Source organism: Chelonoidis abingdonii, chromosome 24 (genome assembly GCF_003597395.2).
Source record: "Chelonoidis abingdonii isolate Lonesome George chromosome 24, CheloAbing_2.0, whole genome shotgun sequence".
NCBI lineage: Eukaryota > Metazoa > Chordata > Testudines > Testudinidae > Chelonoidis > Chelonoidis abingdonii.
In genome coordinates this window covers 16,810,190-16,828,852 of record NC_133792.1, presented here as the reverse complement: position 1 = coordinate 16,828,852, position 18,663 = coordinate 16,810,190, and the positions used below count along the sequence as shown (strand labels likewise).

The following is an 18,663-nucleotide window of genomic DNA, read 5'->3' as shown; positions in this document are numbered from 1 at the left end:
GTCTGTGGGGGACGGATCCTAGGGTCGGGACTTGGAAGGCGCGAAGATCTGATTCATCTTTTTTCTCCCCGGCCAGGACACTTGCCGCTCCCCCCACGTCCAGACCGCCGGGGCGCTAACGCGAAGGACTTGTGCCCACACCCTTGGGTGGGGGGCACGGACAAGCCGGGCGCAGTTTCTGCCCCTTTAAAGGAATCTGTCGCTGTTCGATGAGGTCATGCCCCATTCCGAGCCCCGGGATGGGCGGGTCCCTCAGATGCTGATTCAGGGGCGGGCGGGGCCTCCTGCGTCGCGTGGTGATAACGTAAGCTCCTTAGCGACGAGCGGTTGCTAAGGGTACGATGGACGCTACCTCGCGGCCGCTCCGTGTGCCCCCGGAGATGGGCATTTATGCGGAAAAGCACGAGCTCTTCCAGCTCCTGCAGGTGAGGGGCGGGGCGGGGAGGCCGCAAGTGATACTGATGGAATAACAGTGCTCTCCCCGCCCCCCCGGGGGGGACACCTCCTAGTATGCACCGGGGCGCCCAAATGCGGGGGTGGGTATGGTGGTGGTGGTGGTGATAGCAGTAACTATAGCTCCCAGCATGCCTGGGGGGCCCAAGCCAGAAGTGACGGGAGGGGGGTGATGGTGGTAACAATTATAGTTCCCAGCATGCACCAGCATTGGTTGGAGGGGGGCCCTGTAAGGAGGACTGCTCCCAGCAGGCACTGGGGTGCCCAAGCGCATGTGGCTTGGCGCGTGGGACTTACAATTCCCTGTAGTGGTTGGACTGCACCCAGCATAGTGTGGGTCCTGCCCCATGTGTGTGGGTTTAACAGTTGCTCCCACCACATGCTGGTATATTTGGACATATTGACCATTCCTAGCACATGCTGGGTAACCCTACTCCAGTCCTGGGGTTACCCAGTGCAGACTGTTCCTGAGTACCAACATGCCACAGTATCTTTGAGGGCATGGAGTAGTGTGATGACTGTTCCCAGCATGTAGTAGAGTGCTCAGAAGAGGTGTATATAACCATTCCCAGCATACAATGGGGTATCCTGAGGGTGGGGGAAAGTGTAATGACCTTTCCCAGCAGGCAGTTGAGAGCAATGGGGTGGATGGGTTCAGAACCATGAAGAGTGATGCTGGCACTTGCTGGGGTGCACCTGGCAAAAAAAGAAGCAATGATTCCTAGGGTATGTCGGAGCACCTCTGATATGCAGTTGGGCACTTTTGGTGCAGGCAGCACTTACAACACAAGGTCTCTTACCACATCTTTCAAGATACATTTATGCCTGTATTTGTAATTTTCACTCTGTGCATCTGAAGAAGTGGGTTTTTTACCCATGAAACCTTATGCCAAATAAATCTGTTAGTCTTTAAGGTGGCACTGGACTCCTCATTATCTTTCACAATGGAGCACTGTTTATGTCTGCAACATGAGGTGTTGTCAAATTAAACACAAGGAAATACTAATCTCTTTGTATCCCCCATGTATCTAGGTGTATCATTATTTATTCAAGCACTATGATTCTTTACTTTTCAAACACTATTGTTGGGCTTGCTACTCTGGAAAACTTAGATGACACTGTCCCTGTCTCAAGGAAATTGGACAAGCTGTATGTTAGAAAAACAATGCACTGGCTATCAGCCAGGTTTAATTGCAATATATAATTCTGCAAAAATGTTGACTGTCTGTGGAAGAAAGGTGTTCAGTCGATCAAATGCAAAGCAGGCCTGATAAGTATGATCCTTTGTGGATTGGGATAAACCTATATTTAAAAATTGTTATGTGAAAGTAACTGCCCTTTTTGAGACTAGGTTAATGAATTAATGCATAATCTAATGTATGTTGTTTGGGGGGGGGGCATTGTCTATTTTGTGCTGTTTCATCAAACATTTATGCTCTTGTGCCTTTTTATGCACATGTACAACTAATATGAAACCAATAGAAACCCAGTTACAAAGAAGCCTTGTTATTTTAGTAAAGAATGCGATTGACTTCCTAGCCAAAAAGGAGGTTGTGAGTTTTTACAGTCTGTTCCTTCGGTCTAATTTTGAGCATTGAACATTTTGTTGAGGGAAAAGAGTTCTAATATTGTGATGGGCATTATTATAGTTTGTTAGTGGCCATAACACATACCAGTGTTAACATTTTTCACATCCTTATTTTGTGAGTTATGAAGACCATCTCTTCTCATATCTTACCCCAAAACATACTTTCTCTCGTTTGCATATGCCTTTTTTCTCTGTCTCTGCTATTTGTTAGCTCGCTAACTTAACCAGGTTATTCAGTGAGAATTTTGAGATCCACTTAGTATGAGGAATGGTGTATAAAACTCGTTCTTCAAAGCAAAACTTCATTCTGCATGCCAGAGAGGTGAAAAACACCAGCATGACTACACATCACAGCAAATCCTTCCTGGACTGCTAAGAACGAATCTGGATCTGCTCAGATCACAGCTTTGTTAGCCGTCTGAGGGCACAAACAAACACACCTGTAAATAATAGCCCCAACTCTTCAACATTTATGCATCTACCTAACCTTAAACAAGCGAGTAAAATTAAGTTTGTGCATAAGTGATTGCAGCACCGAGGCTTAGAATCATAGAAGTAATAATCATCAACAGCTCAAAGAACCATGTGTCATTATAACTTTGCAAGTTTTCTGGGTTTGTTATTTATAATCTTTAAAGAATCACTATCAGGTAAACTTAGGTGCCAAATTCGAGTTTTTTAAATCATTTTTGAAAAACGTAGTATATTTTTCATGTATTTACGCTGTAATACCAATGAAAACAATTTTCTTTCCTGAGATTTAAATATTTTCCTGTGGTGTTTGTTCCTCAAACACTGCAGCATGAGAACTTGCAAGTTAAACTAGTTAGTTTATTTTCATTGTCCAAACTGGATAAAATTCAAAAGCTAAACAGCATAAATAGTGAAAAGTCAGGCAGATATGCTGTAGATTCCTTTCCCTCACACACACAGTTTATCAAAATGGAACAGGAGATGTGGAATTTATTTGGATAAATGGGATTTTGGATATAAGTGTAACTAAGGCTCATTATGTTTCCTACTTTTAGATAGGAAGGTTTTGAATGCGAGATTTTATTAGTGTAAAAATGAGTTGCACACAGAACTTTGGGAGATAAGGATTAATTGGTGGATGATACCAAGCTTGGAGAGGTTGCAAGTGCTTTGGAGGATAGGATTATAATTCAAAATGATCTGGACAAACTGGAGAAATGGTCTGAAATAAATAGGATGAAATTCAATAAGGAGAAATGCCAAGTACTCCATGGACGAAGGAACAATCATTGCACACACACAAAATGGGAAATGACGGCCTAGGAAGGAGCACTGCGGAAAGGGATCTGGGGGGTCATAGTGGACCACAAGCTAAATATGAGTCAACAGTATAATGCTCTAGCAAAAAAAGTGAACATAATTCTAGGATGTATTAGCAGGAGTGTTGTAAGCAAGAAACGAGAATTAATTCTTCTGCTTTACTCTGTGCTGATAAGGCCTCAGCTGGAGTATTGTGTCCAGTTCTGGAAGCCACATTTCAGGAAAGATGTGGACAAATTGGAGAAAGTCCAGAGAACAGCAACAACAATTATTAAAGGTCTAGAAAACATGACTTATGAGGGAAGATTGAAAACAATGGGTTTGTTTAATCTGGAAAAAAGAAGACTGAGAGGGGACATAACAGTTTTCAAGTACACAAAAGGTTGTTACAAAAGAGAGAGAGGAATTGTTCTTAACCTCTGAGGATAGGACAAGCTGCAATTTAAGTTCATTGCATCAAGGGAGGTTTAGGTTAGACATTAGGAAAAACTTCCTAACTGTCAGGGTGGTTAAGCACTGAAATAAATTGCCTAGGGAGGTTGTGGAATCTCCAACATTTGAGATTTTTAAGAGCATGTTAGATAAACACCTGTCAGGAATGGTCTAGATAATACTTAAACCTTCCATGACTGCAGGGGACTGGGTTAGATGACCTCTCGAGGTCCCTTCCAGTCCTATGATAAGTTCCCATCATGCAACTTTCACACCATTCCATAATGCCATCCCTATGACATAATTTTCAGACCTTTTGTTAAAATCTCATAAACCTTCATGGCACTTATCGCTGCCTGCTATCTCTGACAGAAGCATGGAACCCGCACAGCTCTGCTCTATCGTCATGAACATTGCAAACACAGGACATATGATCCTCAGGTAATTGCAGAGCCGCAGGAAGTATGGCAACAGTGGGGGACAGGATGATTTCTTTGAGGAGGGAGTGCTAATGGGCATAGCAAAACCAATTCAAGGTTGATGATGTTCACGGAGCAGCTGCAAGTGGTGGATCACTGCTTCTGGGTCAGAGAAATGAGCACAGACTGGTGGGATCACATCACAATGCAGGTTGGGAATCAAAAGCAGAGGCTGCAGAACTTCCAGATGCAAAAAGCCACATTCTTGGATCTGTCTGCCAAGCTCACACCAGCCCTCCAGAGCCTGGACACCAGAATGAGAGCTGCATTGACATTTGAAAAACAAGTAGTGATTGCACTGTGCCTGCTTGCAACACTGGATTGCTACTGCTTAGTCAGAAATAATTTTGGAGTTGGTTAATTGGCTACGCAGGACTGTGATTCTCAGCAATGTGCACAACTTTGTGGATGGATTTGCAGCTGTGAGGTTCCCAAACTGCAGTGGGGTGATAGATGGCATGCACATCCATATTTTGGCCACATCCCACCTTGCAACACAGTACATCAGAAAAAGGGCTACTTTTCTATGGTTATGCAAGCATTGGTGAGTAACCGGGGACACTTCTCTGATATCAGTATGGGCTGGTCAGGGAAGGTGGATGACGTGTGTATCTTTAAGAACACAGGACTGTTCAGAAAGCTGCAAGCAGGGACATTCTTTCTTGACTGGCAGATTACCATTTGTGGTGATGAAATGCCAATAGTGATCCTGAGGAACCCATTTTATGAAGCCTTACACTAGCCAGCTTGACAGTTCCAAGGAAAGAGTCAACTACCAGCTCAGCAGGTGCAGAATGATAATTGAATGTGGTTTTGGTGGATTGAAGGGACACTGGTAATGTTTACTCACTAAATTAGCTCTCAGTGAGAAAAATATCCCAATGTTATAGCTGCCTGTTTGTCCTGCATAATGTCTGTGAGGCAAAGGGGGAAGGTAGAGGTGGAGCATCTGTCTGCTGACTTTGAATTGCTAGACACCAGGGCTATACAAGAGCTCAACAGGGAGCTATGCAGGCACTGAAGGAGGCTTTGAAAGATCACTTTAACAGTCAGCAACGTTAGTATGCTGTGCTGGACTGTGCTCTGCCTGGCCCTGATGTTTTGGGGGGTGTTTGCAATTGTAGAGTGCATTTATGAATATCACACTGCTTACTGGACATTTATATTTATTACAATGTGTTTTGCACTGAACCTATGAATTCTGTGATCCTGTTCAACTACAATTTGTGTGTTTTTTGATAGCACTAGGTTGTATGCTGTATATGTTATGAAGATTAATTTATTTTGAAAAAATAAAAATGTATCGTGTAACAAAAACAGTGTAAAGAGTAATGTGCAGTTAAAAAGCATTACAGTGCAAACTTATAAAATAAAACAGAATAGAGCTTTAAAATTAGAAGGACATGATTGTTTTCTAGCAATTTCAATTCATTTCTGCCAAACATACATCAACCATGATTCTCACAGGCCAGTATGCGTGAAGCTGTGGTTTTTGTTATTGTCCCCTGGCATGGAGTGGTAATGATAAAGATGTGGCCCATGATGCCATGGGGGGTGTAGGGAGCTGGTGAAATGGAGTTCTCCACTGATTGCAGGGGGAGGCAACCACTTGACTGTTGGACCTGTAGGACAACAGGAGTCTGCAGCATTTGCATTTGCTACCTGAGATGCCCTATTATATCCTGGGGCATCTCCCTCTCCTTTTCCTGCTGGGACTCCGAGTCCTTTCTCCTGTCTGCTCTTTCCTTCTCCAGGCTGACTTCTATATTCACCTGCCAAACCGTCTGCTTGTGGTCCAAGAAAGCACTGGCTTGCAGGATCTCACTGCACATGTCCTCCCAAGTCTGCTTCTTTCTTCTCATCAGAGTCAGGCGTTCTGTAGGTGTGAATGGGGCAATGGCAGCAGCTACAGATAAAACAGACAGATGTATCATTGTGTTTACAGTCACAAAGGGAAGCAAAAGATAAGTTTCAGAACTCCTTTCCCCTATTCTCATAAAAGTTTTAAATCAGATATGCTTCAGTCAAGACACCTCAGCTTTGGTGCACCTCTGCACAACATCATTGTCTAACTGCAGCCATAGTGAGTCTGGCTTACTGAGGGTGAGGAGAGGGTAGGGTGAAGAGTGAGTCATTTGGTTAAGTAAACCAAAAAAAATTCAGCCCCTGTTTCCATGAGTACGAGTACAGGGCAGTGGCACTGTGTACAGGTGCTGTTTTCCACAGGTGGTGGTGATTTTAGCTGTTATCTCACTCCTGAGGCTAACAAAGGTACAGAGAGCACAGCTGCTGATGGTGTCCTGAAGCTGCCCAGGCCCTTATCTGCTAGCCTGTTTACCACAGTGGTGCCTGCTGAAGTCATTGCAGAGTAGCATAGGAAAGTATCCTACTGAGGAGGGAGAAATAAAGCAGCCTTTCCTCATATTCTTTGGGAAAGGATTCCAGGGTACTTCCATGGAAGTTTCATTGAGATCCCTCAGAAGGTTATAAGGGATATCCCTGTACACATAAATAAACTGCTCAGCATACCATTCCACCTCACCACACCCCAACCTAACGATACAAGGGAATGAAAAGCAGATAACTCTACTTCTGATTGTTGTACGTCTGTGTCTTTTCGTACGAGTGAAACAGTGAAAAGCGGATACCTGTGTCCTGCTAACTTGGGTTTGTGCTGGGTACCATCTTCATATTTAAACCTTTTATGGGGGAACACATGCATGTGCTTATCCTGTTTTTTTCCCTCAGATTGGGCTTGGCTGGCAGGACTGCGGTAGAGTCTTGAATAGATCTTGGCTCACCCATAGCTGGACTCTCCCCCGCCTTGTTCACAGCCTTGGTCTTGGACTCCACTGAGGAACCCATGGTGCTCCGCAGGGTGCTGGTGGGGTTTCTGGTATGGCATGCAGCTCCGTGTAAAAGCAGCAGGTCTGAAGCTCAGCACCAGATTGACTGTTGGCCTCCCTGGCCTTTTGATATGCCTGCTGCAGTACCTTTACCTCTACATGTCACTGCTGCTGATCCCTGTCATATCCTTTTGCTTTCATCCCCTGTGCAATCTTTCTGTAAATGTCCATGTTTCTACGAGTGGTTTCTAGCTGTGATTGCATAGCCTCTTCTGTCCTCAGCCCAGGAGATCCAGTACCTCCTGGATACTAGAGGCAAGGAGCATGTCTATAACCATGGCCAGCAGGGTTGGCCGGAAAGTTGCACACAACAGGGGAGAGCTGCTAGGTGTGTCTCGCCAAGCTGGCAGTCAGGAAATGGCATTTAAAAAATACACAGAGATCGGAGGGGGAAGGATTGGCTTCCGGTCTCCATGACCTGGGAAGTGGAGTTCACAATTGTGATCAGAGCGATCACTGTCAGGCATTGTGCGACAGCTGCTGGGGGAGTGGTAAGGTTGACATATGTCACGCAATGTCTACTTTGCATTGTGTTAACCATGGTACATCAACCATGAATCAATGCCATTTGGGGAGGTGGTGTTACTGCTTCTCAAGAATGGGGTGCTTACATCAGCGGGAGATACATTGAGTGTAGACACATGAATAAATAGTTGACGCGAGGAAACTTCTGTCAAACTAACTTTGTTAGGGTAGACCAGTCCTTAGGTATCACAGAAAATGGAAGGAGGTTTTATTGAGTTAGGTCCTATATTCCTATAGGCTAACCTCCTGAGCATTGTTGCTTGCTACCAGAAATAATATGCACTACTCTATCACCGTAAAATTCCAGCACTGAAAAAACTAAGGAGTAATATTAGAGTAATTTTTCACATGTAGGTCCAGTTATGGACTTATCTGCTGTGATGGAGTGGTGCTGTGTAGTTACAGTAAGAGTGTCTGAAAGTTAGGATTCCTGGATCTTATTCTGAAGTCAGTGGAAAGATACCCATTGATTTCAATGGGAATTGGATCAGATCCTGTATGAACCTGAGTAGTGGAAACGTGACCTGCAAGGTGATGGGTGTGGTGGAAAGAAGTTTGTGTTCTCTCTCTCTCTTTTTTTTTTTTTTTGGTTCTTTATGATGTATGAAGAAGACCTGAAAAAGCTTTTTTTCAAGGCAGGGTTTTTTACAACAGAAATTCAGGTCTTGTCTGCCCTGGAAGCCTTATAGGCTACTGGAGAACTCATACGATTATGACCGAAAGAGGACGTGAAAACTGATCAAGAAGGAAAGTTACTTTTATTTACAGTAGTCACAAGTCCTTATTTTTAAATTTGTTTTGTATTAACACTGCCTTGACTTGGCTGCGAAATGTTTGGGAGAAAGTATGTCAACATCCTGCGCTTTCAATGAAGGTCTGAGAGAGCTCACAATCCACATTTCTGTATTCTCCAAGAAGCCTTCCAGCAAGAACAGGGAAGACTATACGTGAAATTCTTGATAGTTTTAAGATAAATCAAGTAAGGGTAGGGTGGGAGGTTGTAAATAAAATAAATGTCATCCCCCATATCTTTAAGACCTTCTTGCTGCATCAGAAATAATAAAAGGGACCCACATCCATTTATTTTCCTTCGCAAATCATCTTTAACCTCTATGTACTTAGTCTGGCCCTCTCTAAAATAAGCTTCATATTTTCCTACCTCACAGGAATTTATGAAGATGAATGAATCTCAATCTCGTTGAGGTCCTCATATGAAAGATTGCTATAGAAATGCAAAATATCATCATCATCATTATTATTATTATTTATTTGTTATTATGACTATGGCTGTGTTAAATTTCCTGCTGAGTCTGTCCTATTTTTTTCAGAACATGCTTGAAGGGTTGTTAATCCATAAACCTGATGAGCCCATCCAGTATATGATAAGCCACTTAAAGCAAGACAATGATCATGGTAAGTGAAAATGAAAGACCGTATGTAGTTCAACTCATAATTTATAAACCATTGTTGTGAAGCTCTACTTCAGTTGGCAAATGGTGGATAAAAGTTTTCAGCCTGTCTCTCAAATTTTTGTAAGCGATTTGGAATGGTTATTGGTAAGATATTTTTAATTTCTTTTCTAGTGGATAATCTAATAAAAATGCACTTAAACAGTTATAAAAATGAAATCCTCTAAGGGAATAACAAAGAGTTCTAGTGTATCAATTATTAATGCTTTCTGTGCCCCATCTGATATTTCCTGTTGTCTTTAAACTCGCTAATTACCCCTTTTGTCAGGTGTACAATTGGTTTCCCATTCTACCTGGGCTGGCAGCTTCTCTGTTTTTCTGAGTACTTAGTTACTTGCTACTGTTATGAGTTCCACAGCTCAGTGGCATCTCAGAGGAAGGAACAGCAAGCATGCCTACCCATGTGTATAACAAAACCTGATAAATTGAATAGGAAGTATGTATTCTGCACAATAAAAGCATGTTCACTCAATCAAATTATTTGATTTACAAACTGTTCACCCTTAGGCAGATTATATTTGGAGATGCACAACTGAACTATAATTTTGTTCCGCATGAGCTGTCAGGAGTAGCTGGTGTCATGTTGCTTTGATGTTTCTTTAAAACCATAGTAAACCATTATGAAAGTTCTGCTGCAGCATCAATGAAATCATTATCACAAGAGATGCTAAGAGTTCTTTCTACTTAGTGATCAGATGGATGTCGATTGAAATGTGGTTAAATGGCAAAAATCAAATCCTGCAAATTGTGTCCAGCCTGTTCTGATGTGAGCAGCATGAGAAATCTGATCTGTTTTACAGCCCCGTTGAAAGTACACAGTTGAGGAGTTTCATCGGATTTTATAAAATGCTGATAAATCTCCATCACACTGAGCTAAGACTTGTTCTTTAACCCCACGGTATTAGTTGAACAGAATCAAGCAGGTTGCCATTCATGACTTCAGTAAAATAAGAGGCTAAAGATAGAACCACAGCAATTGTTTGTCAAATGAAAAACTGGTATCTGTTTGTGGTTTGAAAGAATCTATTAAGACGTGGAAGGAACTCCAATTAAAATTAAAGCCTAAATGTTGTTTTAAAAGTAAATTTTATGGAAAACAATGTAAGAGAAATCTGTAGTAGAGTTGATATTTACTTTTTGATCATGGTGGAAGGTGCTCACCCTTTAGAAGAAAAAACCCTTATTAGAGCCATCAGTAAAGTGATGAATTTTCATGATCTTGCCTCGCTAGACAGTTTTAGCCCCAGAGAAATTTTCAAACAGAGATGTAGAAAAAAGGTATTGCAGCTATCCCAGGTGTGAAGTCAGAAATTTTTTTTAATTAATAATAGGATCTAAAGCACTCTTTACAAAATACAAACAAACCTAATGATTATAACTTACAACAATCCTGATGAAGCTCTTGGGTCAAATATTAGATGACTGGGCTCTCATACTCACGGCTATGTGGTATTGTTCTTTCATGTGATTGTTCTAGCTTTTTAGAACAATGTGATGACTAAGCTATTTTTTAATGCAAATAAGTCAGTTTTATACATTTTATCTGGGTTTGTGCTAATAAAAGGTTTCCAAAATCCAAGTAACATTTTTTTTTTTTTGGTGAGTACTTCTTATATAGCCATGCCTATGATGAAATGTTATAAAATTCTGGAAAAATGTTTGTCTTGTATTGTATACTTCTGTATATATGGGTTCGACAGAGAAGTTGCCTTACAAGAGAAGTGATTTTTTTTGCATTAATATTAATCACGGAATCATTTGGACTTGAAGGGACCCCTACTGAGTCCAGTCCATCCTTTTGCATTGTATCAGGAATAATTCAGTTCCCCCTAAAACTGTACCTGAATGCTAAACATTAAGATTGCTTGGAAAAGTAAAATCTGTAACATCTCAAGATTCAACACTGAGATGTGGTTTATTACCAAAGCAAAAGGTGTTATACAGATTTCTCGGTGTTCATTTATCTGCCTGTGTAGACCTCAAGCGTTTAATATTAACTGTGTGCTGATCTGAAGGGTTAAACGTTACATACAGTGATGCTCTGGTTGTGCCCTGGTGTCATATGTTTAGGGAAAAATGCCTTAGAAGATTCTTACAAGTGTGCAAATGAGTAAATCAGTGCATTACACTGCCTCATCTGCTGCCAGCCACTAAGCAGAGAGAAAATTAGATTTAGTACAAAGTGAGCATTTACAGTAGCCCTGGGCAATATTAAAGCATGATATGGTGTATATAATGGTACGTTTCGTTTTTCATCAAACGTTTGTCCAAGAAAGTTGTGTATTAAAGCTTCAATACCTAAGGGGTTTCTTGTGAATTTTAAATCATGCTCCTAGTTAAACCTCAAAAGGATCTGTGGATGGAAAGGTTTTTTGATTTTCTTTGAAGTGGTTTGAAGAAGTTGATTAGTGTTGGCACCCGAGCACTCTTTTATGACGCTGTTTATAAATAATTCCTCAGTACCGGGCTGGAGTTTCAAGGTGTTAGATTTTAAGAAACTAGGATTTAATCACATTACATTTGAAAGAAATTAGGTGATAAAAACAGCCGATGTATCCTTTTAAAGTATTTTTTGACACTGTGTACTAGTTCTGTTGCGCTTGCAAGAACCAATATGGGGGGAGTTTTCCTTAAACCTTCCCCGTCAAATAATTTTGTAAAGATGAAGCTGTAATTTGGGTTTTATGAACTTTTAAAAATTACACCTCCCCAGCTGCTCCTGAGTGTTTGGAAGGTCCTCATAAAATTACGTTTCCCATCCTTTCCTGTCTGCCGAGATCAGAGAATATATTCCTTTTTGTTGTCATGACCTGGAGAGGTTTTTGGCTGGATAGATCCCCCAACTCATCTTCTTTAACCCATACTACTGCCAATAAATACCTATCCGTCACTGCTCTCAAGCCTGATTCCTTCTCTCCTCACAATGGAAAGTGAAAAGAAATACCCAAGATGTTAATGTAGCAATTCAAGGGATCACAGCCAAAATGCATGCATGCAGAAAAGCCTCAAATCTTTCTCAAGTGATATTTCCCCTCGTTTTTTTCACGCCACTGATCCTTCCCTACATCACTGTAAAATGAGAATAATCATTGTGTTGTCTATATGATTGTAAATTCTTGGGACTGGAACCTTATCCATTTTTTTTTATTCTTTAGATCACCTTGTACAGCTATAGCACTAGTAAATACTAGCAGAGATGAGACAGGAACTTGTGTGCTAAGGGAAAAGAGGTTGCTGCCATGGCAAGTAATTCTTGTTCCTTCCTTTCATCTTGCATCCCCTCTGCATGGAAGGGACACTGACATGCAGCAGATAAACACAAAAGGAGAAGAAAATGGAACTTAATGCTGACTAGAGAAATGAAGGGCAGTGGATAAAAGGATAGAGGAGAAATGTGGAGTAGCCCATTTTCTCTTGTGACTATGAAAAGTTTTAGTATCCCACAGATAATCTGAGAAATGTTCTGTATACATTTTTTTCCTATTTCTACCCACGAGGTAGCTATCTGCAATAGCAAAGAAAAGTGCCCATTTTACAGTGTATAAACCTTCTTGATCCATGACATAACCTGTCTAGAGAAAGGTGTGAGTTGAAATTACATTACTCGGGTTTCATTTTCTAAAAATGAAAAGGAAATGCATTATTAGTACAAAGTAGTAAATTAAGAAACTATACACGTTGAAATTGACCATCATACTGCATATACAAAATTAAAATACTGTAAGATGCATCAGATCGAAACCATTCAACATGTTGGGAATAAAAAGCAAAGTTAGAAATACAAGTATTCAGTATTTATCCCCTGTTTATGTGAGTTACAAATAAGCTGTCTGTGCTTAAAGCTAGATATGTGCTAAGTATCTTGTCAAATCAGAGTCTTAAATGTGTTAACTATGGAAATTAAATTGAGACTTAGTCATGACTAGCTTGGTCCCCCAGTCTTGCAGTCCTTACTCAAGCAGAAGTCCCAGTGAAGTAACTGTACTACAGTATAATTACATATGTTGTATATTATGTAATATGGAGAAACAATAAAGGTGTCTTGCCTTTCTGCATCTTGACATTCATGTATGTTTATTTTATAGTTCCAAGAATTTGTATACTTGGTCCACCCGCCTCTGGAAAAACCACTATTGTAAGTATATTACCTTAAGTGTTATAACACTGCACTGCCATATGTTTGCAAATTAGAACTTCTTGTCCAGTTATGCTAGAATAATTATATATTTAGAAGTTAAAAATCTTGTGACAATAGAATAAAAATAACTTTTATTCCTGTTCTGTGGGCTTTTGTGGGCCATAGTTTTGGCCTGTGCCTAGATACCGCAGTGATAGGCAGGCAGACAGACAGACAGTGTAGATTAGATTAGACAGAAGCACTGGCACCTCAGAACAGAGGAACTGAAAAAATGTGAGAAAGGAGGGGTGTCTACACAAAACAACCTGGCAGGCTTGTTACATTTATGGATTTGAGACACTTAGGTTCAAATATTCCGAAGTGTTTTCTAAGTTTTGGGTGTACAATTTTAGATGTTTTGGGCTTGATTTTCAGAGGTGATGATCACCCACAGCTCCCAATTAAGTTGGAATTCTGGGTGCTCAGCACTTCTGAAAATCAGGCTTGAGGGATATGATTTTCATAGTGCTTATGTGACTTAGGAGCACAAATACTGTTAAAAGTTAATGTTCCTTAATCACCTAGGCACTTCTGAAAATTCTACCCTGAGTGTCTAAAGTTGGGCACTCAAACTTAGAGGCCACTTTTGAAAGTGTGGTTCTTAGTGTACTACTACTTGTGTGTATCTGTGTGTGGTGGGTGGGACGGGTAGAAGGGGATTGAGCCACATAGAATTTAAAATGGGTTAATTATCACAACTGCTTTTGATCTAAAAGGTTTACAGTTTATAGGACTACAGTATAACAGTGTATTTTCCAAAAAAACAGTTATGGCTTTTTATGCTTTCAGAATTAACATCCATTTATATTTTTATTTTTTCGAAACTTTTTTCAGATGCAGTTAAAACTTGCCAAAGAAATGGTCTATGTACAGTTAGCACCTTTCTCAACAGCTTCACTTCTCTGTGTGTATTTAAAATCACATTTGCAAATTTCAGGGACAAAAATAAGTTTGTAAAGTGGTTTTTTTTTCCCTCTCCTTTTGGCAGTGCAGAAATAGTGCAGTTGTGAGATAGGGAGCTGGATTCTGATCTGGTCTGTGCATCATTAACAAAATTGTTAACTGGTTCAGTTGCAGAGCCAATACTACTCATTTACGCGGGTGCAATGCCACTGAAAATAATGAAATTGCCTGGTGTTTATTTTCTATGTAATATATATTTCCATTATATGGCAGGGTACTGGTGTCATCCCTTGACACGATTATAAGAGTTTATGAAATTCCCAGTCAAGAAAACTTTGTGAAAATGGTGTTAAATTTGTAAATACATATTAAAAATGTAAAATAGGGAGGAAATAAACTTTAAAAGAACTGTGGAATTTCAAAAAAAAACATTGAAAAGCTAATAAATTAAGTTAAATTAAAATGTTAAACAATACTATGTAATTAGAGAATTAAAGTACCATACATTATCTATATTCTGTCCTGATATCCCCGCCATCCAGTGAACCCTACCTGAAAGATAGTTACTTGTTCGACAGGTATTGTTGTATACTACAGCCAGCTTCCCTATTCAACCCTATATATGCCTTCGTGGTTGGCTCCTGACCCCTGATGTCTGGGTGACATCTTAAATCCTATGTAGTCAGTGGGAGTTGGCGATGCTCAGTACTTCTCAGGTTCAGTCTTATAATTTGGTGGTTCATCCATAGAGTTTAAGAAGTCTGTAACTCCAGACACCTTTTACAAAATTCCTCCCTGGACTGATATTCACGGTTTACATAACTGAGTTGAAGTGTATATAGGAAACTATATTGGGAAAGTGAGAAAGAGGTTAGGTGAGATGTTTGGGCCTAGTCCAAAACCTGCTGAAGTCAGTGGAAATACTCTCTTTGATTTCAGTGAGCCTTGGATTGGAACCTTTGTGCTTATGAGGTGTAAAAGGTAGGTGTTTGGTGTTGCCATTTTGTGAATGGAGGACAGCCTGTGACCATGGAGTGGGTGGGTATTACACAAATTATACTGAGTATGGTCACAGTGTAATGGCTCATTTTTCAATGTCTATCTATGGTATTAGAAACCTATTTAATTACTTTCTAAGCCAGGAAAGATGTCATGCAGGCATAAGGTTGTGCCATTAATTTGGATGGAGCATTAGGGGCATGGATACAGAGTTAAGGTTGTTTATGTGTTTCTTAACAATGCATATTCATATTCTGCTTTTTTTAAGTTTTACCTTAAATTCAAATTTTCCTGGCTGTTCAGTATATGTGGTTTTGAAAATTTCAGCATTCTTTTATTTCCCATTAAGTTCCTGATAAGTATTCACAACCTTAATTCCATATTAACAAAGCATCTGTTCTGCAATGTGAGTACTTATTAAGCTTACTGTTACGGATTATTTGTCTAAATTGGAGGCTAGGAAAATACTGACTTGTTTTGCTTTCTGTGGGGCTTCTGAAAACATATTTTCTTTGCACCCATCTTCCCCCCCCCCATTTCTTTCCCCAGGCAACGTGGCTTTGTAAACAATTGAATACCCTTCATATCACTCAGGAGACTTTATTGGAAGAAACATTAGAGCTGACAAAAGAAGTGAAGGCATTTCAAGAGAGAGGACAGGTAAGTAGGGAGAGGTAACAGACCAGCTCTGTGCATTACGGAAGACAAATTATATGATACTGTCATGATTTCAAATGGTGGACAACTTGATCAGATTAAAGTATAAAGTTTTGCATCAATGGTGGTTTGAACATGAGTGTATGAATTTGTAGGTGAAGGGGTTTCCATAGGGATAAAATAACCTTTTTGCTACATATAATAACATGAACAGAGATAAAAATATACTATGACACAGACAGGGATGGGAGACTGGCAGCGACTGAAAACCTTAACATTAGATTCCTGTTAGATACTGGAAATACATTTCTGGATATGCACTGTACTGGTTAAAGAGTTATATGGTTTCACAAGAGAAAGCCTGTTCTGTTTTAGCATGTTTGATGATCTCCATTAAGTAAGCACTATTCTCTGGGGTCCGTTTCAGTACAAAATACTTCCAGAAGATATGTTCATGGAGAACACTTCTTTGATGTGACAGAGCTACTTAGCTATGTAGGGTTGATTTTTCTGTAGCACGACACAAATAATGTACTTGGTGCACTAATTCAGAGTAGTGTGCCAATCCAGTCATTTGGTGAGTGCAAACCCAAGAGGCGCTCAGGCTGAGGAGGCAGCAGCAGGATCAGGAGGACTTTTAGGGTATGTGTATACTGCAGCGTAAGCCCAGGGTTCAAACTCAGGCTCACGCCTAACACCCCTTCCGTCTAAACACAATTCATGCTAACCCAGGGTCCCATGAGGATGGAACCTCTGATCCAGGACCTAGGATTCCAACCATATTGCTTTGTAGTGAAGATGCAGCTAGACTGGACTCACTCTCAGAGTCCACCAAAAGTATTCCACAATCCCATGGGCCGACTTTTTTTGTCCTCTGTACAGTCAAGTTTGGTGGACAGTCAAGTTTTCCCATACTGCAGCTGAACAAAGGGCTAGAGTGGCCACATTTTGGGAAGGCATTAGGAATTCTGGGATAGGGGTGGTTGGACTCAGGTCCACATAATGCAGCGTAGACACTGGGGTCCCAGATTGGGACCCAGGGTTCAACGGTTCCTAAACTGGGGTTACAGTTGAATTTAGATGCTGAAGCCCTTGGTTACCAAACCCAGGATCTTGTAGGTTAACTAACTCAAGTTCTACTAACCTGGGCTTACATAGCAGTGTAGACATACCCAGTTCTTAGGCTGGCCAAATTTAAATGCTTCAACCAACCTTCAGAAGAGCATTTGTTTCACTACTCGCTCTGAATTCATTAATCCTTCCACCCATCATCTATGGCCCAGTGCTCTGGAGCTATTCTTTCCCCCTCCCTAACATCTTGTGGAAGATTTTTTGAAATAAGTTGTTCAATGAGCATTTTTGCCAGTTGATTTGAGGTATGGTATTGACATGAGAGTTACTTGCCTTGTAGGTCAGTGAAGTAAGTCCTGCAGAGTTGACAGCTAGTGAAGATAGAAGAGAATGAAATGGGGGAAGGATATCCTGAATAAATCGGGTCAGCACCCCATTTACCCTCTCCTCCACAAAAAAAATAAAAATAAGACTATATTTATTACATTGAATCAAAGAGTAAGGTTTGGAGACGCCTTGAGTAGAACTCCTGGTCTGAAGATTTGTGAGGAAAAAGTCCATCAAAATCACTGAGACTACCTGCAAAACATCTGCTTTCGACTGGGATAGAATAGGTTGGTGTAAAAATGGCTTTTACTGAGAAAATGAACTTTAATAATTTGATTGAAGGATTTTTTTAAAGATTATTTTACTAGATTCATGAAACTCAATTTAGAAAAGGGGAAATTTAAAACAAAATTCCCTTTGGTTTAATTACTCTAATTATTAACATATTTCAGACTGAAGAGAAGCACTTTCAAGGGTGTCCTTTTGGGCTTACTTGATTTAAAAACGCTGATGGTGTAGAAGATGAAAGCCAAAGATGTTAGGGCTAATCAGGTGGCAAAGAGCATCTGAGAGCTGAAATTGATGGTGCTTTAGTGTTGTGCTGTTTACACCTTTGTTTGTAGGATGTTAGCTACTAGAGGGATGACTTTCATAAATCATTTTTCCAATTCCCTTGCATGATTTTGACTCTTCATATATGAGTGTTATGACTAAGGATGAAATTCTGGCTCTAAGGAAGTCAATGGGAGCTTTGACACTGATTTAATTGTGGCCAGAATATCACCCTCAAAGATTTATGTTTTTGGTTTTTTTAATTTTTTTTTCTCCTTGTTCACTCCTTCTGTCCATGGCCTAAACCCATTTTTGGCTTAATTGGCCATAATTCCAGTGGTAAATTTGATCCGATATGCATACTTAACACCCATTAGCACTTAGAAGAAAAGGGTGGGTATGCAGAGACTAGAATACAGAACAGTTCATATAGCGCAATATACAACTGGGCACTAAAAAATTGCAGTCCTCTCCAAGGCAGTTTAATAAATGAAATGAGCTTGTGTTTTGTAAGATCCACCTTGAACATCATTCATTGCAGTTTAATTTATTTAGGTGATCATTTCACTTCATGTGTATGAGGTAACCAGGGCTAAATTAACCCAAAGGCCAAAAATTTCAGGCATTCATTAACTCAGCCTACCTACGTATTGTAACTAGGGGTAGACACGTATTGCAAAAAAATTTCCACAAATATTTATTCAAACTTTTTGGTAAGTTCACTTTGGGCCCATTTGCTTCTTGTGAAAATTTGAGCATTTGAGTTTTACTGGCCCAGTAGTTCATGGAATGGGGATTTTAAATGTATGATTATTCTCAGAAACTGAACTTT

At 40.3% G+C, this 18,663-nt stretch overlaps 1 protein-coding gene across 1 annotated transcript in view; it reads left to right on the top strand.

The window, feature by feature from the left end:
* Window positions 1-142: 142 nt before the first annotated feature.
* AK8 (adenylate kinase 8) overlaps window positions 143-18,663 on the top strand; it is a 109,943-nt gene continuing 91,422 nt past the window's right edge. The window contains exons 1-4 of the mRNA XM_032779218.2: window positions 143-425; window positions 9,005-9,089; window positions 13,231-13,280; window positions 15,774-15,884. Of these exons, the coding sequence (XP_032635109.1) occupies window positions 342-425; window positions 9,005-9,089; window positions 13,231-13,280; window positions 15,774-15,884 (330 nt within the window). The 5' untranslated portion in view covers window positions 143-341. The remainder of the gene's footprint in view (window positions 426-9,004; window positions 9,090-13,230; window positions 13,281-15,773; window positions 15,885-18,663) is intronic.